The 27,229-nt window shown below is 45.9% G+C and overlaps 1 protein-coding gene across 2 annotated transcripts in view; it reads right to left on the reverse strand.

Annotated features, from left to right (window-relative positions):
• Positions 1 to 1,046: 1,046 nt before the first annotated feature.
• med14 (mediator complex subunit 14) overlaps positions 1,047 to 27,229 on the reverse strand; it is a 78,625-nt gene continuing 52,442 nt past the window's right edge. Inside the window, exons 11-29 of one of the 2 annotated variants that reach the window (XM_061724227.1) lie at positions 25,174 to 25,299; positions 21,864 to 21,942; positions 20,588 to 20,747; positions 19,266 to 19,454; positions 19,016 to 19,150; positions 18,270 to 18,346; positions 18,020 to 18,180; positions 17,770 to 17,916; positions 14,831 to 15,075; positions 14,195 to 14,464; positions 11,409 to 11,658; positions 8,705 to 8,827; positions 8,390 to 8,566; positions 6,796 to 7,034; positions 6,533 to 6,712; positions 5,986 to 6,093; positions 5,754 to 5,879; positions 5,191 to 5,380; positions 1,047 to 1,463 (exon numbers count right to left, since the gene is read on the reverse strand). In XM_061724227.1, the coding sequence (XP_061580211.1) occupies positions 1,390 to 1,463; positions 5,191 to 5,380; positions 5,754 to 5,879; positions 5,986 to 6,093; positions 6,533 to 6,712; positions 6,796 to 7,034; positions 8,390 to 8,566; positions 8,705 to 8,827; positions 11,409 to 11,658; positions 14,195 to 14,464; positions 14,831 to 15,075; positions 17,770 to 17,916; positions 18,020 to 18,180; positions 18,270 to 18,346; positions 19,016 to 19,150; positions 19,266 to 19,454; positions 20,588 to 20,747; positions 21,864 to 21,942; positions 25,174 to 25,299 (3,056 nt within the window). In that variant the 3' untranslated portion in view covers positions 1,047 to 1,389. The remainder of the gene's footprint in view (positions 1,464 to 5,190; positions 5,381 to 5,753; positions 5,880 to 5,985; positions 6,094 to 6,532; positions 6,713 to 6,795; positions 7,035 to 8,389; positions 8,567 to 8,704; positions 8,828 to 11,408; positions 11,659 to 14,194; positions 14,465 to 14,830; positions 15,076 to 17,769; positions 17,917 to 18,019; positions 18,181 to 18,269; positions 18,347 to 19,015; positions 19,151 to 19,265; positions 19,455 to 20,587; positions 20,748 to 21,863; positions 21,943 to 25,173; positions 25,300 to 27,229) is intronic. The other variant, XM_061724228.1, reaches the window with a different exon arrangement.

Here is a 27,229-nt window from a genome sequence, read left to right on the forward strand (position 1 = left end):
CTTTTGAGTAAATATCAGTAGTATTTATGCATTAATTTGGACGTACTACCAGAGACGTTCTATAACCGAGACAGCCCACTACGGTTGTGTTTCTTGTATCTGTGTCACGTGACTGCCACGCCCCTTTAGGAGACAGGAAGTAGGTCCTGAGTCTATTGAGTCCTATGGGAAAAGTGAACATGAGCACAGATTATTACCAATTCCTTCGCCTCATTGTAACCTAAGTAAATATGGGACCCATTTTTCAAAAGCCACAAACCTTCTGAACATTCTGACACCAAAATGGCAATTTTCAGACCGACAGATTAGAAGAAAATGAACTTTGTTTGAGATCTGTCTCTGTCTGAGCAACACACTCTCGCCAGATTTGGCTCTCATCGTTTTCCCAACGGATAAAATGAAGTTTAAAACTAAAATAAAACTTGTTTCTTTGCTTAATAATACTGTTATTTTTATTATTTAAGTCTTTTTGGAAGAAAGTTGTACTGTATCTAGTGTTGTATGTTCCAAAACGATGTGGGAGAGGGGCGACCACGCCCACTTAGGAGACCGGAAGTGTATACCATTCCATACCATTGGCAGTAACGGTAATGCGCTATCTTGTGTATAGAGGATCTTTGGTACTACTCAGAGACACACAGCACTTCCTGCTGTTGGGAGGGGGAATTGTTACCATGGTAACCTGTCACAGCAGCAGTAGCAGCTCCCTCCTCTCATGGTTCTGAAAGCCGTGGATCACAAAGCTACTTGTTTTTATTAAACATGTGGCGGTCAGGTGTGAGGTTAGAGGTCAGGGGTCATGTGGAGGTCAGTCAGAGGTCAGGGGTCATGTGGAGGTCAGTCAGAGGTCAGGGGTCAGAGGTCAGGGGTCAGCTCCCTCCTCTCATGGTTCTGTAAAGCGGTCGATCACAAAGCTACTTGTTTTTATTAAACATGTGGCGGTCAGGTGTGAGGTTAGAGGTCAGGGGTCATGTGGAGGTCAGTCAGAGGTCAGAGGTCAGGGGTCAGCCCCCTCTCCTCCTCTCCTGGTTCTGAAAGCCGCCGGATCACAAAGCTACTTGTTTTTATTAAACAGCAACAACAGGTTCCTGAACCTTCAGGACAAAACGCTGTAATAAAATACAACTGGCGTAGAAAGTTCTCACAGTTTTACAGTATTAAAGAAATAAAAATAGATATAAACAAAGGCAATTAAATAGTGTGCTAACAAATGCAAGTCTCCGGTTCTGGTCGGGTCCAGGGTTCTGAGTCGAGGGTTCAGAGTCCATAGTTCCGGGTCCATAGTTCCGGGTCGGTGGTTCCGGGTCGATGATTCCGGGTCGGTAGTTCTGGGTCCATGGTTCCGGGTCGGGTCCAGGGTTCCAGGTAAAGGGTTCCGGGTCGGCGGTTCTACTGGCGGGTTCCAGGCGGCAGCGTGAGGTTCATCATCAGCTCGTGGACTGAAGAGAAGATGGTGCACTCGCCTGGAGAGAGAGAAGATTCAGGTCAGAGTTCTGACCGGGTCAGAACCGGGTCTAACCGGGTCAGAACCGGGTCTAACACCGGGTCATAACTGCATCAGCGACAAAATCAATTCCATGTCTTTATTAGGGCCTAATGTATCTGTAGGAATTTTTCTAGTTATGGTCATGCCAAGTAGTGGCATGACCATATTGCAATCGTCCAGAATGCTAGCATTTTGCTAACAAGCTAAAGTCGCAAAAGTCCCGCTGCGCACCAGCGGGTGTACAGCATGACCCCGCTCTGATCCCCCAAAAGTCAAACACGGCCGGAAAAACCGGAAAAATGAAGGCGATATAATGGTATACAGAAAGGTTTCCCTTTTCTTATTATTCCGCACTCTTTTTTTCGTCCGTTAATACGGCCCGAACCGAAACGTGCACCCATACATGTCATACATCGTTGGATGCGTCTCCATCATGCCTCGATGGGCATTACTTTTCTCAGTAATGGGGGTTACCGTGGCAACGCTAGATGGCAAAAAGCAAAAAAAAAGGCAAAAATTCGGACGCTTATTGCTCGGCCGAACTTTATCATAGAGACATCGTTCAAACTTTCAAACACTCGGCCCGATTGTCCCTAACGGACCCTACAACCTCATTATGCCATTTATTAACATTTTTGCGATATTGACCTTTCATTTTTTTTTTCTTCCATTTGACTTTGGACGCTTGTTGCTAGGCAACAGGTTATCGTAGAGACATCGTACAAATGTTCCCCGACTCGGCACGCTGTGGACTTCAACATATTCAAATGTCATGAAGCTGGGATTTAAGGAAATTTTATGTCAAAATCCAGGCCAAATGACCCCATTCATTCGGATGGGGTTTTTTACCACAGTGAAAAAAAAAACCTATCCGTTAACGTAGCCTGAACCGGAAAGTGCACCCATGCAAGGCATACATCGTTAGATGCGTCTCCATCGTGCCTCGATGGGCATTACTTTTCTCAGTCAAAAGCGTTACCGTGGGGATGCTAGACGCCAAGAAGCGCACCCCTTTAATAACTATTGGGAGCACAGGAATGAATGCAATACAACCGTAAACACCTCAAACTGACATAGAACCACCCCGAACACAACCACTACAGCCCCAAACCAAAGCAGCAAGAGGGGACGAATGGGCGGTAGGGCATGCCCATATCAAAATTTCATGAAATTTTCTAGTTATTATTATTTTTCTGACAAAAGGAGGGCCTTTTTCCCCCTAAACGTGCCCCTAAAGTCACCAAATTTTGCACCAAGCCAGGCCTGGCGATAAATGTGATATTTCATGGTTTGCATTAATGGGCGTGGCCTAACGGCTCAACAGCGCCCCCTAGAAAACTTTGTGCCTCAAGCCCCATAATACGGTTTGACGTACATGCACGAAAATCGGTACACACCTGTATCATGTCGCAACTTAAAGAAAAGTCACTTGGCGCCATGGCCCAAACCCAACAGGAAGTCGGCCATTTTGAATAAATCGCGTAATTTTGGAGCAATATGAGCGATTCCTTTGAGAATTAATTCAGCCCGAACCGTAACGTGAACCCAGGTGTGTTATACATCAAAATGTGCGTCTCCATCCTGCGACTACACGCATTACTTTTCTCTTTCAAAAGTGTTACCATGGCGACGCTAGACGCCAAAAAGCGCCTCCCCTTCATCTGATTGGTCCATATTTGATAGTTCCCCAAAAGTCACCAAATTTTGCATGCAAGCCAGGCCTGGCGATAAATGTGATATTTAATGGTTTGCATTAATGGGCGTGGCCTAACGGCTCAACAGCGCCCCCTAGAAAACCTTTCTCTGCTATAACTTTTGAATGGTTTGACATAGAGAGTCGTGGGTGGTGTCATGGGACTCGGTATTGAGTCCTTGACCTTCATTGGCCTGAATTAGCCCCACCCCTTCTTCTGATTGGTTGTCCCTTTTTTCTGCTATAACTTTTGAATGGTTTGACATAGGAAGTCGTGGGTGGTGTCATTTCTGATATGCTTATGGGGGCGGTGGCCGTGAGTGCGAGGGCCCGTTCATCGCTGCTTGCAGCTTTAATTTTCTATTGGACAGTTCTAACTGGACGCAGTGACGTTTTGAGCTGAACATTTGTCGGATGCCCTGCTTCTATTTTCTTCCTGCCGCTCGCGTTGAAAGGCGGTTGAAAGCGCTGTAGGAAACACATTGGCACATTTGACAGGAACGGCTGATCCAGTTAGTTGAAATGAGAAGTCTCTATGATTCCTCCTCATTTCACTACAAAAACCTCAATAAAGGGCCAATCCCAATACACCCCCTACTTTCTACCACTAGCCCTTGTAATGTTCCCTAGGGATTGGGACACCACCTGCTACGTCACTGCGTGGTTTACGTTCGGGTACGTAAGCGACTGCGTAGTTACGTTTGCACAAACGTCACACCATATCAGGAAGAGATAAAAGCTGTTTTAATTTCAGCTGTAGCGCTGTTAATATGCCACTTTATTAAGTTTTAATATTTTTTCAGGCGTAAAAGTAACCGTTAAGATCCCCAACCTGGATCTGTTGTCATTTTTATATTTAGAGAAAATTAAATACGGTATTAGGGGTTGCTCTGATAAGTTTTCTTATATTTGGGAACCTATTCTTTCTTTTGTTAACTCTTTGGCATCCTTGGAAGATTCATTTAATTTGATTTAATTTAATTACAGGGAAGTATGATATTGCTAACCATGTCTAATTTTTTTAGGGTTCCTCTTATGTCTGTTTATTTTAAAAATTTTTCTTTTTCTTTTTTTTTAAAATTTATTTTTATTTTTGGTTGTGGTTGTTTTGAGTGTCCTGTATTTTATTTTATTACTTTATTTTTCCTATTATTATTATTGTTTTCATTGAGTTTGATTGGTAATTGCTACTTACTTTGGGACCTGTTTATAATTACGTATTTTGCAGTGTGTGTGTTTTGGGGTGTTTGTTATGTTAAGTTTTGTGTCCTTATTTATTTTATTAGTTTTTTTTTTGTTTGTTTGTTTGTTGTGTGTGTGGTAAAATATAAAACGGGGTATTCTGTCAAACCCTTTAAAAAAAATGTTTATTGTGTAATATAATCTACATGGACTACCCAATAAAGAAACATGTTAAAAAAAAAAAAAAAAGATCCCCAACCTGGGCTCAGTTTATCCAAATAACGCCTGGTAAGACATTTGCTCTGATGTTTTCAGGATGAGAAGAGCCGCCGGCTCGGGAGCTGATTTATGGTTCCACGTTACACCAACGCAGAGTCTACGGCGTAGGGTACGCGGCGACGTGCACCGTACGGCGTGCATCGCCGCGTACCCTACGCCGTAACCTCTGCGTCGGTGTAACGCGGAACCATAAATCAGCCTTTATTCTGGCGAGATCTTTCCAACAACGAGCAAACGAGTGATTATGTACATTCACTGAGTGAATATTATGAAAGCAAAATATATATTTTTCGCTAGAAATGTAATCAAAACGCATTTTTATGCAGAAACTAACTCAAAATATTGATCTTATTCACTAAAAAATACAAAATGTCCGCCATGTTTTTTTGTTTGATTCAGTCTGCATGAGAGCGTCCGATGTCTCGCAGAGCTACGATAGTGGGACGCTCTCATCAGTTATGACACGGTGTAACCGGGTCAGAACCGGGTGTAACCGGGTCAGAACCGGGTGTAACTGGGTCAGAACCGGGTGTAACCGCCCCCCACTCACCCTGCCGGGCCGGGTGCAGCTCGTTGAACCTCTTCAGGATGTTGGACACCATGAGCGCGGCGGCGCCGGACGAGCTGTGCTGGCGCGGGATGTCGGCCTGCTGGGTCAGGCCCGTGGCCATGTCGTACACGATGGGGACGATGATGCTGACCGGGTCCTGGGGGACCGGGACCCGCTGGGTCAGCTGCAGCTGCAACACAAGAGAACCGGGTCAGAACCGGGACCCGCTGGTCTGATTGGAGTCGCCATTGATGAACCAGAGACTGAAGGCAGACGGAAAATTACTGAGTCTGTCTGTTTGCAATATAATTGTTGATTCTATAATCTGGCCTTGACAGGGCAGTTTTTGGCCGCTCTGGTTACAATCTCCCTGGTGGAATGTAAACCAAACGCTCTCCCCTCCACTAATCCTCCCCTCCCAGGAACATCTGTGGACCTGGATCAGAACTGACCGAGCCGATAACGTCAAGGACAATGGCTGAAGAGCAGCTCTGAGCTCTGACCCGGGTCTGGTCTGGACCCGGGTCCACCCCAGAATCAGGTCCAGACCCGTCGGCACTTACAAAGAACAGCATCTTGGACTTGAGCACCACGGCGATGGTCCCGGGGGGGGCGATGGGGGGCGCGCTGGGCGGGATGGTGAGACAGAACTGGACGTTCCACTTGAGCTGGCCCGCCTGGTCGGGGAACTGCAGGTCAGAGGTCAGAGTTAGAGGTCAGAGGTCAAAGTTAGAGGTCAGAGGTCAGAACCAGGGCTACCAGTACCCCCCCCCCAGAACCAGAACTTGTACCCACCAGCTCCAGCTTCATGATGCGGACACAGTCCCTCAGGATGTTGGTGGGGGCCCCCAGCAGCTTGGTGAACGCGTTCAGGGTGTTGAACTTGAAGGGAGGACCAGCCACCTGGAACAGTTACAGTTACACATTTTATTTATTTTTATTTCTTTATTATTATTGTATGTTTTTTTCTTTCTTTTTTTTCTTTTATTTAATTTATTTATATTTTAATTTTTTTTTTTTTTTTTTTTTATGAGTTTATACATGATCACGGAATTATTCTATTCGGATTTAAAATCGGAATAAACCAGCCACTTACTTGGGAATTAAGTTTAATTCGGAATGTCCATTCTCATTCCGAATTAGGTGTTTACGTGGTAATTTTTACTCATTTTAAATGGGTTTATATTGTAATTCTGAATTAAACGGGGGGGGGTCCGCAGCAGGAACCTACCCGGGTCTGAATTAAATAGAAATTAAACGGGGGGGGGTCTGCAGCAGGAACCTACCCGGGTCTGAATTAAAGATGAATTAAACAGGGGGGGGGTCCGCAGCAGGAACCTACCCGGGTCTCGAAGAAGCGCTCCAGCACCTGCAGCTCCTCCTGGGACCAGGGCCCCGTGTTCTCCGGCGTCACCTTCAGCTGCAGAGTCTGGTAGGTCTTGGGGTTCAGCGCCACGCGGCACTTCAGCGCGTCCGTCTTGAACATGATGACGCCCGGCTCGTTGGAGTTCACGATGGACAGCTGTGGGGGGAGGAGAGGGGGGTTAGAGGGGGTTAGAGGGGTAACAGCACCACCGTGCTCCGGGGGGGGGGAACTACACCCACGTTGGCCTCCTGCTGGATGATCCTCTGCAGGTGTCGCCTCATGATGACGGAGCCCAGGAAACGCTCCAGCGGAGAGCACAGGTAGCTGCCCGACAGGCCGGGGCCCAGGCAGGGCGTGGGCGACGGCAGCAGCAGCACGTGCAAGGCATTGTGGGTAAGGATGGTGGGGATGGAGGCAGCCCAGGGCCGCTGAGGTAGCTTACGGGGGGGGGGCATGCTGGTGGGCAGGACCTGGGAACCTGAGAGGAGAGAGGACAGGAGTTAGACCAGACCCCCCAGAGGAGAAAACAGGGTTTAGACCAGACCCCTCAGGTTAAACCCCTGACCCTGCGGTGGCAGGAAACAGACGGAGTCCGGGACTCGCAGGGTCCGGGCCAGCGGTTTGTTGTGCAAGTAAGAAAACTCAAATAACCTCAAAAAATTTAAATATTCTGGAAATTCTGGGAATCTTAATCTTAAACTGTAAGCCATAATCAGCAATATTAAAATAATAAAAGGCTTGCAATATTTCAGTTGATTTGTAATGAATCCAGAATGTATGACATTTTTTTTTTTTTTATTGCATTACAGAAAATAAAGAACTTTATCACAATATTCTAATTTTCTGAGACAGTCCTGTAATCTGAACGGCACGGCGATCAACACTCAGACTTTAACGCTGGGAGAGCAGAGCCGTAAGCTGGATGTGATTGTTGAACAGAATCTCAGGCTGGCGGCGTCTTTGAGCTCATTGGCAAGATGGAGAAGACCTTGGAGAAGTTGGAAGCTCGGCTTGGCGGAAATTGATCACAAATTCGTCTGTTTGGAGTCGCCATTGATGAACCAGAGACTGAAGGCAGACGGAAAATTACTGAGTCTGTCTGTTCTTTAATATAATTGTTGATTCTATAATCTGGCCTTGACAGGGCGGTTTTTGGCCGATCGTTCTGGTCACAATCTCCCTGGTGGAATGTAAACAAGGTGACTCTGCCCCCACTAACCCTCCCCTCTCAGGAACATCTGTGGACCTGTTTCAGAACTGACCGAGCCGTCTGATAACATCAAGGACATTGGCTGAGGAGCAGCTCTGAGCGAAGTTCACGGACTTACCGCTACACACACACTTACTGATAAACACACCTCCCTCAACTTAACTCCTTCCCGGCTATAAGTCTTGTGAAGTTGATGTAAATTTGTCATGTGCTTTCTGTGCTGAGGTGTTTTTTTTGCACTTTCTCACTGAGTATTTATACATGGTGTGAAGATGCCTTTTTTTCCCTCCCCCCCCCCCATCCCCAATGTCACCCTTTCTCTGCTTTGTTCCGGTTTCGGGTCGCTGCTCGTTGTGGTCGACCGGCCGGCAGCTGAGCGGATTTACTGTACTTGTATTGCTGCTTAGTTGTCCTTGAATTGCCCCGCGGGGATAAATAAAGTTTCTCTGAATCTGAATCTGAACAGTTCAAGTTCCAGTTCCTGATCTGCAGAATGAACAAGTTCAAGTTCTTTATTTGAAAATACGTTGCGTTCAGTTCAACGTTGTCCCAGAAATGAACTGGTTCATGCACAACACTGCCGGTGTTCCGGCACTCACCGGTCCCGGGTGGGCGGTACTCACCGGTCCCGGCGCGGGGCGAGTGCGGGTCAGGGATGGGCGAGTGCAGCGAGGGGTTTCCGGGGGACATGCCCGGGATCCGGGCCCCGGGCGACGGCCCCGAGACCTGCGGGGATCCGGGCCACTGGCCCCGGTGGCTGGGGGACACCATGGGGTACGGGGAGCTGGGGTCCAGCGGGCCTGGGGACAGGGAGAGACAGTTCCCATCATGCAACAGTCCGGCAGCGCGCTGATACCTGCTGGGAGAGTAACGGCAGGCCCCACCAGCCCCCCCCGGAGCAGGTCACCACCGGGCCAGATCCACGGCCCCCCACTTACCGTGGGGACTGGCAAAGCTGGTCTGGCCCATGGCTATGCCCAGGGACGATGGAGAAGGGGTGGGGCCGAAGGGCGAGGGGGCCCTCAGGGCCCCGCTGGGGGAGCCAGCGGCGTGGATGTTCCCTGCACACACACAGCAGAGCTGTCAGAGGACGGGGACACGCAGAGACATGTATACGTAGACACGGCATGGAGCGCTGAGCCGTACGGCAACGACGCCGCCATATTGGATGTTCAAGACTGCGCTGTAAACTAATACAATAAATGGACTTATTTTCATAAAGCATCTTTCTACAAAGAAATGTACGTTTTACGTCTCATTTATTCATTCACACACGCACTAATATACTTGGGAAACAGTTAGACACCAAATATAATATATTTTTCCTCTTTTTTTCCCTCATTTTTTTCCCTCTTATTTCCTCTTTTTTCCCCTCTTTCTTTTCTCTTTTTTTCCATCTTTTTTTCTATTTTTTTCCTCTTTGTTCCTCTTTTTTCCTTATTTTCATAAAGCGTCTTTCTACAAAGAAATTAACGTTTTACGTCTCATTTATTCATTCACACACACACTTTTTTCCTCTTTTTTCCTCCCCTTTTTCATTTTTTTCCTCTTTTCTTTCTTTTCTCTTTTTTCATCTTTTTTCCCTCTTTTTTCAATTTTTCCTATTTTTTTTCATCTTTTTTCCTTATTTTCATATCAGCTCATAAAAAATAAAGAAAAATCACAAAAATAAGAAAAATAGAGAAACATATTTTCTCATCAACAAAGCATATTTACATAAACATTTTAAATTTTTCAAGTAACAAAACAACATATTTGAACCATTTATTTTACTGTCTGAAAAATGGTTCAAATGTTATTTTGTTATTTGAAAAATTTTAAATTTCTTTTGTTGATGAGAAAATATGTTTCTGTATTTTTCTTATTTTTGTGAGGGGGATATATATAGTTTTTCGGCACTACCTTGTTCTCTATAGCTGATATAACATGAATTACTCCTATGTGGGATCAATAAAGTTCTTATTTTTACCATCTGAGAAAATTAAATATATTATATTTGGTGCCTAACTGTTTCCCAAGTATATTAGTGCGTGTGTGAATGAATAAATGAGACGTAAAACGTACATTTCTTTGTAGAAAGGCGCTTTATGAAAATAAGTCCATTCACTTGTATTAGTTTACAGCGCAGTCTTGAGCATCCAATATGGCGGCGACGGTGACGTATCGATGCAGCTCCGTGGGGCGGATACGTATAAATGTCTATGGGGACACGTTCTGAGCTGAGGCCTGACGGCGGGGTGGAGGTGGGCGGAGCATGAAGGTGGACGGAGCGTGTTCCCGCTAGGGCTGCAACGATTCGTCGACGCTGTCGACAAAAATCCACAATCAAAATTGTCGACGATGAATTCCACCGTCTACATTTGTCTCCAGACGTGTTTTTCTAACGGAGTGAAGCGTCTCACTTCAATACAATCTCTGCCGAGAGTCGTCATGCACGATAGCGTCTCTGCAGCTGCGCGTAACAAAACTTCAAAAGTTTGGGAGCATTTTAGCCTGGACACGGCGAATAAAAAGATACTTGCAAGGTTTGCAAAGGCGACGTTGCTTTTAACGGGAGCACGTTGGTAATGCATTCGAAGAGAAAGCTCGTCGGAGTGCTGAACGAGACGGACTGGCCTTGGTAAGATATTAAGCCTATTTTCATTTGTTAAATTAATTAGTTTCATTCGTTAACTTTGTTTATTTCATGTTATTTATTAGTGTTATTTGAGCCACTCACAGCTACTCTCGTTGCTTTAACCTCCATCATAATTGATGCTGGTGAAAGGTGAAACAGCTTGTGTGATGACAATGATGGATTTGCATCTAACTTTCAGTCAGGTGACCTATGAACTGTCAATCATCCATCAAACTCCACAATGATCATGTTAACATTAAATCAGATAGATTTGTAGGACATTTCTCTTGCGGGACGGGAGAAGACACTAAATCAATGCATCTCTATTATTGTGCGGGCATGAATGAAGGATGAAGAAAACAGTCCTGCTATAGCAGGATGTTGAAAACATTCTAAAAAGTGTAATCAAATACATTTGATTTATGCTTTTCAAAGAAAAAAATCTTTTACAAAATTACAAGGTAGAAAATATTTATTGAACATAAAAAAATGAAAATGTTTTAATTTCCAGCATTCTGTTGTTTTGTTTCCAACTCCTGGTGAATGTTGGTAAAATTCTTATGGGGTTACTTTTTGTTTGGCCAACGATTTATGTTTGTGGTGCAACAGTTACGGAGCGGCCAGTCTATTTCCTTATATTACAACGCCGTTATTAATTGTTCGTTTTTTTCCCCACTTATTCCACCGAACACCGAAAGTGTTTTTTTGCCATTTTCGGCCGAACAATTTCGGTTACCGAACAATCGGTGCATCACTAGATTCAATAGTCGGTGACTAGTCGACCATTAAAATAGTCGTTAGTTGCAGCCCTAGTTCCAGGGTGGGGGTGTATGTGACATGCAGCTCTGATGAACCTGCAGCAGGTATGAGGGGGCGGTGCAGCATGCTGAAGAAGATGAAGTAGTTTATTTGGTCGATCAGTTTCCATTGATAAATACATTGCATTTAATTTCCTTTTGTAGGAAAGAAATAATAAAAAAAATGTTCATGGTGGGCAGGGCGGCGGCGTTGGACCGGCAGCTCACCTGGGGACTGCGTGGGCATCATGGACGGCGAGGGGGCTACGTTAGCGTGGTAGTTGGGCGGGGGAGACGTGAGGGGGGGGTACACCCCTCCCGCCCCCCCCCTCAGGGCCTGGGGCTGCTGCGGAGCCGGCAGCTGGATCATCAGGCTGTCCATCACGTCCACGCCCACCGGGGACGGGGGGTTGTCGTCCTCGTTCACCGAGCGCCGCCGCGCGTCCTGGTTGGCGTCCACGAACATGTTCAGGAACGTCTGGGGGGGGAGAGGTCGTTAGGTGGTTCAGGAACGTCTGGGGGGGGAGAGGTCGTTAGGTGGAGGTGCAGCTTTACATTTGCAGCGGCGTTTGTTTTTATTTGCAGCGTTTCTTTATATTTGCAGCGGCGTTTGTTTTTATTTGCAGCGGCGTTTGTTTTTATTTGCGGCGTTTGTTTTTATTTGCAGCGTTTCTTTACATTTGCAGCGTTTCTTTATATTTGCAGCGGCGTTTGTTTTTATTTGCAGCGGCGTTTGTTTTTATTTGCAGCAGCGTTTGTTTTTATTTGCAGCGGCGTTTGTTTTTATTTGCAGCGTTTGTTTTTATTTGCAGCGGCGTTTGTTTTTATTTGCAGCGGCGTTTGTTTTTATTTGCAGCCGCGTTTGTTTTTATTTGCAGCGGCGTTTGTTTTTATTTGCAGCGGCGTTTGTTTTTATTTGCAGCGTTTGTTTTTATTTGCAGCGGCGTTTGTTTTTATTTGCAGCCGCGTTTGTTTTTATTTGCAGCGGCGTTTGTTTTTATTTGCAGCGGCGTTTGTTTTTATTTGCAGCGTTTGTTTTTATTTGCAGTAGCGTTTCTTTATATTTGCAGTGGCGTTTCTTTATATTTGCAGTGGCGTTTCTTTATATTTGCAGCGGCGTTTCTTTATATTTGCAGCGGCGTTTCTTTATATTTGCAGCGGCGTTTGTTTTTATTTGCAGCGTTTCTTTATATTTGCAGTGGCGTTTGTTTTTATTTGCAGCGTTTGTTTTTATTTGCAGCGTTTGTTTTTATTTGCAGCGTTTCTTTTATATTTGCAGCGGCGTTTGTTTTTATTTGCAGCGGCGTTTCTTTTTATTTGCAGCGTTTCTTTATATTTGCAGCGTTTCTTTATATTTGCAGCGTTTCTTTATATTTGCAGCGTTTCTTTTTATTTGCAGCGGCGTTTGTTTTTATTTGCAGCGGCGTTTGTTTTTATTTGCAGCGGCGTTTGTTTTTATTTGCAGCGGCGTTTGTTTTTATTTGCAGCGGCGTTTGTTTTTATTTGCAGCGGCGTTTGTTTTTATTTGCAGCGGCGTTTGTTTTTATTTGCAGCGGCGTTTGTTTTTATTTGCAGCGGCGTTTGTTTTTATTTGCAGCGGCGTTTGTTTTTATTTGCAGCGGCGTTTGTTTTTATTTGCAGCGGCGTTTGTTTTTATTTGCAGCGGCGTTTGTTTTTATTTGCAGCGGCGTTTGTTTTTATTTGCAGCGGCGTTTGTTTTTATTTGCAGCGGCGTTTGTTTTTATTTGCAGCGTTTCTTTATATTTGCAGCGTTTGTTTTTATTTGCAGCGGCGTTTGTTTTTATTTGCAGCGGCGTTTGTTTTTATTTGCAGCGGCGTTTGTTTTTATTTGCAGCTGCGTTTGTTTTTATTTGCAGCGGCGTTTGTTTTTATTTGCAGCGGCGTTTGTTTTTATTTGTAGCGGCGTTTGTTTTTATTTGCAGCGGCGTTTGTTTTTATTTGCAGCGGCGTTTGTTTTTATTTGCAGCGGCGTTTGTTTTTATTTGCAGCGGCGTTTGTTTTTATTTGTAGCGGCGTTTGTTTTTATTTGTAGCGGCGTTTGTTTTTATTTGCAGCGGCGTTTGTTTTTATTTGCAGCGGCGTTTGTTTTTATTTGCAGCGGCGTTTGTTTTTATTTGCAGCGTTTGTTTTTATTTGCAGCGTTTGTTTTTATTTGCAGCGTTTGTTTTTATTTGCAGCGTTTGTTTTTATTTGCAGCGTTTGTTTTTATTTGCAGCGGCGTTTGTTTTTATTTGCAGCGGCGTTTGTTTTTATTTGTAGCGGCGTGTTTTGATTTGTAGCGGCGTTTGTTTTGATTTGCAGCGGCGTTTGTTTTTATTTGCAGCGGCGTTTGTTTTTATTTGCAGCGGCGTTTGTTTTTATTTGCAGCGTTTGTTTTTATTTGCAGCGGCGTTTGTTTTTATTTGTAGCGGCGTTTGTTTTTATTTGTAGCGGCGTTTGTTTTGATTTGCAGCGGCGTTTGTTTTGATTTGCAGCGGCGTTTGTTTTTATTTGCAGCGGCGTTTGTTTTTATTTGCAGCGGCGTTTGTTTTTATTTGCAGCGGCGTTTGTTTTTATTTGCAGCGGCATTTGTTTTTATTTGCAGCGGCGTTTGTTTTTATTTGCATTAGCGTTTCTTTAAATTTGCAGTAGCGTTTCTTTATATTTGCAGCAGCGTTTCTTTATATTTGCAGCATTTCTTTATATTTGCAGCGTTTGTTTTTATTTGCAGCGTTTGTTTTTATTTGCAGCGTTTCTTTATATTTGCAGCGGCGTTTGTTTTTATTTGCAGCGTTTCTTTAATTTTCAGCAATGGCGGGTCTCGGCCACCGTACTTTGGAAAACCAAATAAAAATAATGACCAGTGTTCCCCCCTCCCCGGTACCATGAGCCCCGGCTCCCCCCCGTTACCTTGAGCCCCGGGGCCGGGTAGAAGCCCTCCACGATCTTGGTGTTGTCATGACTGAATAAACTTTATTCATTCATTCATAATTCCCAGTGTCCCCCCCCAGTACCTTGAGACCCGGGGCCGGGTAGAAGCCCTCCACGATCTTGGTGTTGTCGAACAGGCTGTAGGCTCCGTCCCGGATGGCCACCACGCCGCGGCTGCGGCAGTAGATGTCGATGCAGTACATGTTGCGGAAGGCCAGCCGGATGTGCGTGGGCGACTGGGGCAGGATGGAGAAGCACTGGTAGGCCGTGTTGGTGCGCTGAGTCAGGCCCAGCATCGGCACCGTGGGCAGCTTGTTGATGGCGTTGAGGGGGCCCTGCGTGTCGAACAGAATCTGCACCGGAACACAGAAGTTATTACAACAACAGAACAGAACCTGCACCGGAACACAGAAGTTATCACAACCTACGAGGTAACGGACAACCCTCCAGAGCTGGGACTGGGACACTTTAGTATTTTATGGACTTTCCTTTAAACTAGAGTTGTTTCTGTCAGCCTGTTTCAGTTCTAGTTTCAGTCTAGTCTTTGGATCCAGCTACCATTTTTGTTTTTATTAGTTTTAGTCACGTTCATTCTCCTTTTAGTCGTGTGTGTCAGGTGTATCAGAGGTGTGTATCAGGTGTGTGTATAGGTGTGTATCAGGTGTGTGTCAGGTGTGTCTGGTGGGTCTCAGATGTATCAGGTGTGTAGGGCGGGTCACCTGCAGCAGCTGCATCACGCTGGGCGTCTTGTTGAACATCTCCTGCAGCTGGTGCAGGATGATGTTGTGGCAGTTGGAGCAGCCTGAGTTGGGTCCGACGGTTCCCAGGGCCAGGTGGAAGCGCTGGCTGCCCGAGTTCCACTGGACGGTGACGGAGCTGCCCTTGGTGGAGCCGTAGCACAAAACCAGCTTCCTGTAGTTGTAGAGCCGCACCTCCGAGAACACGCTCAGGTACGAGGGCATGTCTGGGGGGACAGGGGTGGCAGGGTCAACACTCGGGACACGGGTCACAGGGTCAACACTCGGGACACGGGTCACCACCCTTTGTAATCAACCTTTGAACTTGTTTTGTCCTCCTGAAACTGTCACATGCTTGGCTAACAGAAGTCACAGCAGCCACTTCCTGATCTACTCAGGGTTTTGGACTGTCTTGGTGACATCTGTCTACTGTAGTGTGATGGATTCAATCACACGTTATCACTTCCGCCCATTGTCTACTGTTCACTGTCCTTATATGGTAATTTCCTGTCAAGTTTCTCAATAAAAGCATAATGCAGGAGGAGAATACTTTGGGGAAGCTCAGGAGTTCTCAATGAGGGCCTCGTTGCTCTGCACTCCTCTGCTCCCCCACTTCTGCAGAAGTGTGTTAAAACCATTCCAAGCAGTCTCTGTATCTTTCCTTGTTACGAACTTATGTAATGTTGATTTAGACCTAACATTTTCTGGTGCCGAAACCCGGGATCCAACATCTGTGGCGTCGAGGCGAGCCAGGAAGGGCACCTGAGACTGGGTAAGAGACACTCCTCTCGATAAATACCTGGGGTATTAAATGTGTTACTTTAATAGATGCTAGCCTGGGGTTAGCCTGCTGTCTGGGACCCACTAGAAGTCAGGGACTTCACCAACGCCCACGGGTCTGGGACCCAACAAGAGGAGCTTTCTATTGGAATGGGTTTTTCGTAATATCTTTTGCGTAATAATATACGGGAACTTTAAAAGATTGTGCGAAATAATATACGGGAACTTTAAAAGATTGAAAATCAACTAATTTAAGGCTAAAAACAAAACTGGAAACAAACCCGTTGAGCAGTTCTTTTAGACACGAAGGAACTCTGAGTGCACACCAGATGTGATCAGTGTGGAGTAGGGTTTTGTGACAATGAGTTATTGGTTTTATATATATATATATATATATATATATATATGTCTGTGAAGCATCCGAGCATGAACGGCCAGGACCGTTATGTGACTAACCGTTTGGTCACTGGACCGTTGTTAACTTGTGTGTCGTTACTTTCATAAAACCATAACCCACTTGGGTTGAAATAAGAAAACTTTGAAATAGGAAAGTTCTGTGGTCCTTGACTCAGGTAGGAGACAGAATTTAACGGGTTAAGTCAGACCCCCAACTAATCTGAAGTGACGACGGGCGGGGGGATCCGAGGGACATAGAGATAACCGACCCTAGAGAATCATTAAGTCAGACCTGCCAACCTGCCAAGAACCACTTATCTGGGGATAAGTCAGGACTCTGGCAGCCCTGACCCTTTCATGGGAAGGTCAGGAAGAAGAAGAGGATAATGACAACAAGACCCCCATCCCTGTTGATATCCAACTCAACTTCTAGTTGACATGACAAACCAGTACTCCCAAAAAGCCTGTTCCCCCTGGTGGCTAAATTGAGCCATGGGAAGTCCCATGTCTCAAACAGGAGGGAGGCAGAGTATAATACACAAAGTATTAAGTATTCCAATACCTACTTTAAAAATGTTTGTCACACCCCCTTGGGGTAGTGCATGGTCGCCCGTTCCAGCTCCTTCTATGGGAAGGGGAACCATGGCAAGAGAAAGCCGAAGAGATCCACTCTCGATGTGGATGAGTAAATTGTTTGCTGAACAGATGTTCAAAGTTCTTGTAAGCTGCCGCTTTCTCCTTTCTCTCCTAAGCAGGAATTGCTGAAACCAGATCCAGATCCTGATTTGAGTGGTGAAACGAAAATCGTGGTCCAGATTGCGACAGCAGTAAAGGTTGCTGAACGATCTACGTGGGTTCACCAGTCACAGTGCAAGCTAGTAGGAAACTTTCCAGACCCTGAGTAGGCCGGAAGTCGGACGGTATCAAAACCCTTGTCCGCTGAAGAACTCATCTGACGCCTACTCACCAGCCACGGGCCTGAAGAAGATGACTAGCCCAAACTGACTGGCTACAACAGACTGGAGAGGAGCTCAGAGAGATGGAAGAAACTTTTCCACTAATGAATTGTTCCTCAAACTCTTTACTTACATTGTTGTTGTAATTTAGGAACACTGCTATACGTTCATAAACTGGTTCTGAAGCTAATGTTACCAAAGCTTTAGCCGAATTACGTCAGTTGGCCAAAGTCGTGTCAGAAGACAGACGCTCAGCAGGCACCACTTTTTGGTCCTGCAGCCCGGGCTAACAACTATAACTGATGACATGTATGTTTTGTACGTTACATTCGACTGGAAAATTAACACTTTCATATTTCAATAAAAACTGATAACGGTAAACGTAACGACAGCAAAACTGTATAAAGTAAATTCAAATGAAAAGAAAGAGGATGTCTACAGGTTTGACCAAGGTAAATTAAAGACTTTTTGAAATTTAACACCATTTTCAAACAAAATTTAAGAAATCCAGCGCTGAGGTGGAGGTTGCCAGATCTGACAGGTTCCAGCCCAGACGTGATGGAAACCCCACCGAAATGATGAAAAACCAGCCCCAATCTTACATCCTCTATGTTCAAACCAGAAATGATGAAAAACCAGCCCCAATCTGACATCCTCTATGTTCAAACCAGAAATGATTAATGTATAATAGATTTCAAGGTCTCAGGTCTCAGGTCCCTGGTCCCTGGTCCCAGGTCCCTGTGGTCTCAGGTCTCTAGTCCCAGGTCCAGGTCCAGGTCCAGGTCTCACCTGGCAGCGCCCGGGAGAAGTTGAGCACACACTGGTACAGCTGGCTGATGGCGTTCCACTCGTTCAGGAACATCTCCACCACCTTCCGTCCTCCCACCGGCTCCGACAGAGGGTTCTCGTAGGTCAGGTACACGTGGCGGGTGGAGGCTGAGGAGGAGCAGAGGGGGCAGTAATGGTCAGTAATGCAGCGGGAGGGGGCGGGAGGGGGTTGAAGGAAACAGTCCCGCTATAGCAGGGCTCTACTCCCCACCTTGCTCCTTGCTGCTGGTGCTGCTCAGCGGGCAGTTGGCCAGCACCAGCTCGGCCAGCCAGGTCCGGTTGTTGCGTCCCTGCAGCCGGAAGGTGCAGTCCAGCAGGGAGCGCTGCAGGGCCCGGCGGGTCTCCTCCCCCACGCCCTTACAGGCGGGAATCCTGCAACACAAACCAGCGGTGGTCAGGTCTCCTGTCTCCTCCAGGGCTTGGTAGGAACCAGAACCAGAGCAGGGTAATGGGGCCGTTACTTCAGGAGCTGGATGGCGTGGCTGCTGCCGTCTCCCTCCACCTGGACGCCCTGGCTGGGGATCTCCATGTTGGACAGCTGGAAGGAGAGGGGGACAGTTAACCAGAGACACCACTGGGGCTGAAACCATTCCTACAATAATTACAGTAATTCCTTACAAATGAAAAAAAATAAATAAATAAAAAAATGATGGAGGAATTTTGTCTGCCTGGAGGAATTGTTTAATTTTGCCAGTATTTGGCCCGGACTACGTTTAATGTGGCACAACCAGTACTGGAGTTGAGGGGGGATGGCATCCCCCCCCTGAAATAAAAACGGTCCAAATCATCTCCCCTGAAATAAAAACGGTCCAAATCATCCCCCCCTGAAATAAAAACGGTCCAAATCATCCCCCCTGAAATAAAAACGATTTATCTTCTCATTACAAGCAATAAAATCTTGTTCCACTGGCAGATTTTTCTACTTATTTCAAGTGAAAATCTACTTGAAACAGGTGAAAATTGTTGTTTTTTCCAGTGATGAGTCTTGTTTTAAGTGTAATGAGATTTTTTTACTAAAATGAGACATTTTAACTAGAAATAAGACAAATATTCTTGTTAAGATTTTGAGTTTTTGCAGTGATCCATTTTACTTATCCTGTGAAGGACAGAGTCATATTGATAAGTTCAGAAAAGTGTTTTTTATTGTTGTGTTTTGATGTATTTGATGTAAGTCCCGGGACCAGACCGGGACCAGGACCAGACCCACCTCGGCTCTGAGCCCGATGAAGGGCATGTTGGTGTCGCTCATGGCCACCAGGTGGGCCAGCTCCTTGTTGAAGGCACACATCTCCCCGGACCGTCGGGGCTTCTTGGGCTCCAGCTCTCCCTGGTCTCTAGAGATCTAGGAGGAGAGACACGGTCAGGTCTAGGAGACACGGTCAGGGTTATGAGCTGAGAGGAGATGGAGCCTCCTCTACTACGGTAATCATGGTTCCTGAACATGGTTCCTGCTCTACCTTCCTCTTGGCCCCGGGTCGGTCCCGTCCCCCCGTGTCCTGCACCAGGTGCTCCAGGTTGGGCTTGAACTGCTGCAGCAGCTGAGCAGCCGCCGGTCCGTCCTCCCCGTCCATCTGGGTCACCGACAGGAAGGAGTACTGGTACTGCAGCGCCGTGGGAGAACCGGGCCCCTCCAGCATCTCCACCACCTGAGGACAGAGACAGGGTTAGGGACAGGCCCCTCCAGCATCTCCACCACCTGGGGACAGAGGTGAGGGTTGGACACGGCAGAAACTACACACAGCAGGGACTAAACACGGCAGGGACAGGACTAGGGCTGAACGATTAATTGCATTTGAGATAATATCGCAATGTGATAAAACGAGATTTTCTAACCGCAAAGGCTGCGATTTGACCAGTCACTTGATCTGGTCACGTTGCGAGTGAGCAGAGCGGTGCCGCGTAACCTAAATCTACCATGGCCTCAGTGTTAGGGCTCGGCCAGGCGGGTTTTTATAAATATATGAAATATATGAGCGCAGAGTTGGCGTGGCGAGGAGCTGCGCCCGGCGACGAGCACGAGCCAGGCGCGCGGCGGCGGACAGTGGAGCCTGAATTATGGTTCCACGTTACACCAACGCAGAGTTTACGCCGTATGTTGCGCATACCGCGTACCCTACAGCGTAGGCTCTGCGTTGGTGTAACGTGGAACCATAAATCAGCCTTTATTCTGAACCTGCAGCTCATCAGGAGGAAAGGTTAAAGGTTAAAGGTTAAAGAGCGGGGCTGCCAGTTGTTCATTGCTGGTTGGTTTTGTTAACTCTGAGCTTTGTTGGTTTGTTTGTTTGTTAGTTTGCTGGTAGTTTCTTTCTCTGTGATTTTTGAGTTATTTGTGAAGAAGTTTTGAGTTCTCTGTGAGGAAGGTTTTTTGTTTCCTGTGGGAGTTTTTCTGTGTTTTTCTATTAAACTACGCCTCGTTTTGGATAAAGTTTAACCCGGTTTGGTGTCGTGTGATTGGGTTCAGAGAGAACGACCCATAACACTCAGACGTGTACAGACGTGTACAGACGTGTACAGACGTGTTAAAGAGCTAAAGACACAGATCTGTTTTCTTTATTGTTGTAATCTGTGCTTTAAATAAATCTGACATTGTTTATTATAAAACAGACTGATTTATTGCTTGTATAGTTGAAAAATACATGAGAACAGGAAAAATAATCGCATATTAAATCGCAATATTGAGGAAAAAAAAAATCGCAATTAGATTATTTTCAAAAATCGTTCAGCCCTAGACGGGACTACACACGGCAGGGACGGGACTACACGTCCTCCAGGAACTTACGATGTAGTACTGCGGCAGGCGTGTCAGCTTGATGAACAGCTTGTGCTTGGACAGGCCGCCCACGGGGTGGGAGGACGAGTTGGACAGATGGAGGACGTCCGTGCAGACGGTGGGAAGATGTTTGACAGACTGACGACAGCGCTGCTCGCCCAACCAGAACCTGCAGAGAGAGAGAGGGAATGAAGCTCAGCTTATCAAACATCTCAGGAGACACAGGACAGGAACTTCTCCAGCTGTTGCAACAACTGCAACCAGTCAGTGAGGGCGTTTACATGTGAAGTTTAATTCCTCTAATTAAAATGAGTAAAAATGACCATGTAAACACCTAATTCCCAATTAAAATGGCCATTCCGGATTAAACTTAATAATCCTGTGTTATCCAACTAATATGAATCCTTTATTTTTATTACAGAAAAGATCATTTAGAGTTATTTACAATACGCATTAAAGAGAACACACCAACAGATTATTTATTGAATCAAGATTAACTGAAACTCCAGGATTTGGTGAAGTTACAGACACTCACAATCACGTACAGCTAAATGTAAAGCATTAGCAGAAAACTTACAATACATGTTTACTTTCAGTTCAAATAATGAAGATAGTCGTAGAAAATGTAATTTTAAACATTTATTTGCCCCAACAACTTTAAAGAAGATGAGCGTTTCAATTGTTAGAATTAAGTTATGGAATTCATTATAACTATATATAACTAACTATCATTATAACATTATTCTTTTTTTTCTCTCTCTTGTACATACTCTTTTTCTACTTTTTATATTGCTCTTTTTTATTATTTAACTATTTATTGGTTATTTCTATTTTAAATTTTTTGTATAAAGCATGTGTGTGTTTTAGCTGCACGACTGAATTTCTCCTCTGGGAGATCAATAAAGTCTACTATTCTCTTCTATTACATTATGATTTAAAGGGCTGTATAAACATATTTCAGTTTAAAAAGAAATTTAAAGAGAAATAAATAGCAATGTATGGATGAAATAGTCTAAATGTATAATATATGCGTTTGGAGACAGACAATCTATCTTTGATTTGTTTGTTTTTCTTTCTTTGTGATATTAACTAAGTAATTGTGCAGACCATCTGTTATTATTGTTCAGTTTAGTTTTGAGGGAGGGGCAGGAAGAATCAGATTTTCCTCTTCCTGCTCCTTTCTGGTTATGGAATCTGCTTTTGATTGTGTTTCATTTTACTTGTTTGTTTCTTTTGTTTGCATATTTCCATGATGGGAATAAATAAAAATAAAAAGTAAACGTACTTGAGCTGCTGCAGCCAGGACGTGATGCGCTTCATGTCCTCGTTGATGGACTTCTCGATGTCGTCCAGCATGGACTGATCTGGGGTGAAAGGGAGGGTTCATGTCAACCAGGGCTGCAACGATTCGCCGACGTTGTCGACAATTAATTCCATTGTCATTGTTGTTTTTTATATAACACATTTGCCTGTCCTTAAAAAATGAAAAATAATGGATAGATGTTTATTTATTCATGGATTTATGTCTGACTGATCACTGTGCCTGTCCTTGGTTTTAAATAGGACATTTTATTAACTTTTTGTATGAAAAGCGGCAAAGTTGAATAAAATATCTACAGGACTGTCTCAGAAAATTAGAATATTGTGTTCTTTATTTCTTTATTTTCTGTAATGCAATTAAAAAAACCAAAATGTCATACATTCTGGATTCATTAAAAATCAACTGAAATATTACAAGCCTTTTATTATTTTAATATTGCTGATCATGGTTTACAGTTTAAGATTAAGATTCCCAGAATATTCTAATTTTTTGAAATAGGATATTTGAGTTTTCTTAAGCTGTAAACCATAATCAGCAATATTAAAATAATAAAAGGCTTGCAATATTTCAGTTGATTTGTAATGAATCCAGAATGTATGACATTTTTGCATTACAGAAAATAAAGGACTTTATCACAATATTCTAATTTTCTGAGACAGTCCTGTATTTTTCATAGAAGTTCCATCTTTCTCGTGTTTATTATCATTTGCCACATAATTAAAGCGACATACTAAATTTAAGAAAAATTTACTAATTATCCGATTAGTCGACTAATCGTTTCAATAGTCGGTGACTAGTCGACTATTAAAATAGTCGTTAGTTGCAGCCCTGATGTCAACATGAGGATCTGGTGGTGAGAACACGAACCACGGTGAGAACATGAACCACGGTGGTGAGAACATGAACATGAACCACGGTGAGAACATGAACCACGGTGGTGAGAACATGAACATGAACCACGGTGAGAACATGAACCACGGTGGTGAGAACATGAACATGGTGGTGAGAACATGAACATGAACCACGGTGGTGAGAACATGAACCACGGTGGTGAGAACATGAACCACGGTGGTGAGAACATGAACACGGTGGTGAGAACATGAACCACGGTGGTGAGAACATGAACCACGGTGGTGAGAACATGAACCACGGTGGTGAGAACATGAACCGCGGTGGTGAGAACATGAACCACGGTGGTGAGAACATGAACATGAACACGGTGGTGAGAACATGAACATGAACCACGGTGGTGAGAACATGAACCACGGTGGTGAGAACATGAACCACGGTGGTGAGAACATGAACATGGTGGTGAGAACATGAACCACGGTGGTGAGAACATGAACACGGTGGTGAGAACATGAACCACGGTGGTGAGAACATGAACACGGTGGTGAGAACATGAACCACGGTGGTGAGAACATGAACCACGGTGGTGAGAACATGAACCACGGTGGTGAGAACATGAACACGGTGGTGAGAACATGAACACGGTGGTGAGAACATGAACCACGGTGGTGAGAACATGAACCACGGTGGTGAGAACATGAACCACGGTGGTGAGAACATGAACCACGGTGGTGAGAACATGAACATGAACCACGGTGGTGAGAACATGAACATGAACCACGGTGGTGAGAACATGAACCACGGTGGTGAGAACATGAACCACGGTGGTGAGAACATGAACATGAACCACGGTGGTGAGAACATGAACCACGGTGGTGAGAACATGAACCACGGTGGTGAGAACATGAACCACGGTGGTGAGAACATGAACCACGGTGGTGAGAACATGAACCACGGTGGTGAGAACATGAACCACGGTGGTGAGAACATGAACCACGGTGGTGAGAACATGAACCACGGTGGTGAGAACATGAACCACGGTGGTGACAACATGAACACGGTGGTGAGAACATGAACCATGGTGGTGAGAACATGAACACGGTGGTGAGAACATGAACCACGGTGGTGAGAACATGAACCACGGTGGTGACAACATGAACCACGGTGGTGACAACATGAACATGAACACGGTGGTGACAACATGAACATGGTGGTGAGAACATGAACCACGGTGGTGACAACATGAACACGGTGGTGAGAACATGAACCACGGTGGTGAGAACATGAACACGGTGGTGAGAACATGAACCACGGTGGTGAGAACATGAACCACGGTGGTGAGAACATGAACCACGGTGGTGAGAACATGAACACGGTGGTGAGAACATGAACATGAACCACGGTGGTGAGAACATGAACACGGTGGTGAGAACATGAACACGGTGGTGAGAACATGAACCACGGTGGTGAGAACATGAACCGCGGTGGTGACAACATGAACCACGGTGGTGAGAACATGAACCACGGTGGTGAGAACATGAACCACGGTGGTGAGAACATGAACCACGGTGGTGACAACATGAACCATGGTGGTGAGAACATGAACCATGGTGGTGAGAACATGAACCACGGTGGTGAGAACATGAACACGGTGGTGAGAACATGAACATGAACCACGGTGGTGAGAACATGAACATGAACCACGGTGGTGAGAACATGAACACGAACCACGGTGGTGAGAACATGAACACGGTGGTGAGAACATGAACACGGTGGTGAGAACATGAACCACGGTGGTGAGAACATGAACCGCGGTGGTGAGAACATGAACACGGTGGTGAGAACATGAACCACGGTGGTGAGAACATGAACCGCGGTGGTGAGAACATGAACATGAACCACGGTGGTGAGAACATGAACCACGGTGGTGAGAACATGAACATGAACCACGGTGGTGAGAACATGAACACGGTGGTGAGAACATGAACCACGGTGGTGAGAACATGAACACGGTGGTGAGAACATGAACATGAACACGGTGGTGAGAACATGAACACGGTGGTGAGAACATGAACCACGGTGGTGAGAACATGAACCACGGTGGTGAGAACATGAACATGAACCACGGTGGTGAGAACATGAACCGCGGTGGTGAGAACATGAACCGCGGTGGTGAGAACACGAACCACGGTGGTGAGAACATGAACCGCGGTGGTGAGAACACGAACCACGGTGGTGAGAACACGAACCACGGTGGTGAGAACACGAACCGCGGTTAGCCCCGGTTAGCCCCGGTTAGCCCCGGTTGGCCCCGGTTGGCCCCGGTTAGCCCCGGTTAGCCCCGGTTAGCCCCGGTTAGCCCCGGTTAGCCCCGGTTAGCCCCGGTTAGCCCCGGTTAGCCCCGGTTAGCCCGGCGGACACTGACCCAGTCCGTACAGCATGGGCTGGAACATGCCCGAGTGCAGGTCCACGAAGATGTGCAGGCACTCGGAGCGGCCGCACGGCTCCAGGATGGGGATGACCAGCGTGGGCAGAGCCGTCTCGATGAACGCTGAGGAGGAAACAACAGTCTTTGTGAGGAGAGGAGGGACTGGAAAACATGGTTACAGATCAGAACTGAGAAAACATGGTTACAGATTCAGAACTGAGAAAACATGGACCCAGCTACAGGGAATGAGCATGACGTCACAGATGAGACTTCACAGCGGGTTTCCCCCACTGTTACCCCTTTTACACCAAGCTGGTTCCAGGGCTGGTGCTAGTGCTGGAGCTAGAGCCGGTTCGCGGTTGGTTCTTAAGTAAGAACCGTTTGCTTCTACACAGCTGGTGTTGGCCTGGAGCTGGCCAGAGAGCCACGTCATAACGTCACCACGCCCCCTCGTTTTCATCCCTACCCTGATCATGAAGCTGAGAGCCAAAAGCTGTTTTAATTTCAGCTGTAGCGCTGTTAATATGGCACTTTATTAAGTTTTAATATTTTTTTCAGGTAAAGTAACCTTTAAGATCCCCAACCTGGGCTCAGTTTATCCAAATAACGCCTGTTAAGAAATTTGAGGCGGCAGCTCCTCTCCTCTCCTCTCCTCAGGAGCTCCTCTCCTCCTCCGTAACATACGCCGTAGGCTCTGCGTTGGTGTAACGTGGAACCAGAACCGCAGGCTGGGAGGCGTCCCCGCGGGCCAGGAATTTTTATGAAATAAATGGATGGAGCTGTGCTGCATCGGCGGGCTCCGCAGCCTCGCGTCCAAGCGTCCCAGGGCTGGAACGCTCCCCCGCGGGCTCGGACGCGAGGCTGCGCCGCTGCATCGGCGGCACGGAGCCCGCAGACGTTACTGTTGGTGGATTGTACCGTAGACCAGTGCTGCTTCTGTTTTACATCCATTATTAAATAAATGGATGTAATAATAAAAGAGTCTGCTAACTTAACCACCGTCTTCAACGCTACGTTGTTTAAAAACGGCGCTCTTCCGCGTTTATTCTGCTTTGGTTGTTCAGTAACACCGTCCCCAGCCCCGCCCCCAGCCCCCGACGTAACTGGTTCTTTGAGCTGGCCCAGCAGCTCAAAGGGGCTGGTGTAGCACCCGTTTTGAGAGTCAGGAGCCGGAGCTTAGGCTGTGTAAAACCAAAGAACTGGTGCTAAGTCTGGCTCTAGCCCAGAACCAGCCCTGGAACCAGCTTGGTGGAAAAGGGGTATGAGTGTCAGAAAGACTGAGTGTCAGAAAGACTGAGTGAATAAATACTACGTGATATTTAGGCGTTAGCGGTGCAGAGGAGGCTGATACTACGTGATATTTAGGCGTTAGCGGTGCAGAGGAGGCTGATACTACGTGATATTTAGAGGCTGATACTACATGATATTTAGGCGTTAGCGGTGCAGAGGAGGCTGATACTACGTGATATTTAGAGGCTGATACTACATGATATTTAGGCGTTAGCGGTGCAGAGGAGGCTGATACTACGTGATATTTAGAGGCTGATACTACGTGATATTTAGAGGCTGATACTACGTGATATTTAGGCGTTAGCGGTGCAGAGGAGGCTGATACTACATGATATTTAGGCGTTAGCGGTGCAGAGGAGGCTGATACTACGTGATATTTAGAGGCTGATACTACATGATATTTAGGCGTTAGCGGTGCAGAGGAGGCTGATACTACGTGATATTTAGAGGCTGATACTACGTGATATTTAGAGGCTGATACTACGTGATATTTAGGCGTTAGCGGTGCAGAGGAGGCTGATACTACATGATATTTAGGCGTTAGCGGTGCAGAGGAGGCTGATACTACGTGATATTTAGGCGTTAGTGGTGCAGAGGAGGCTGATACTACGTGATATTTAGAGGCGTTAGTGGTGCAGAGGAGGCTGATACTACATGATATTTAGGCGTTAGCGGTGCAGAGGAGGCTGATACTACGTGATATTTAGAGGCTGATACTACGTGATATTTAGAGGCTGATACTACGTGATATTTAGGCGTTAGC

The sequence above is a fragment of the Cololabis saira genome, chromosome 6 (assembly GCF_033807715.1).
Source record: "Cololabis saira isolate AMF1-May2022 chromosome 6, fColSai1.1, whole genome shotgun sequence".
NCBI classification, from domain to species: domain Eukaryota; kingdom Metazoa; phylum Chordata; class Actinopteri; order Beloniformes; family Belonidae; genus Cololabis; species Cololabis saira.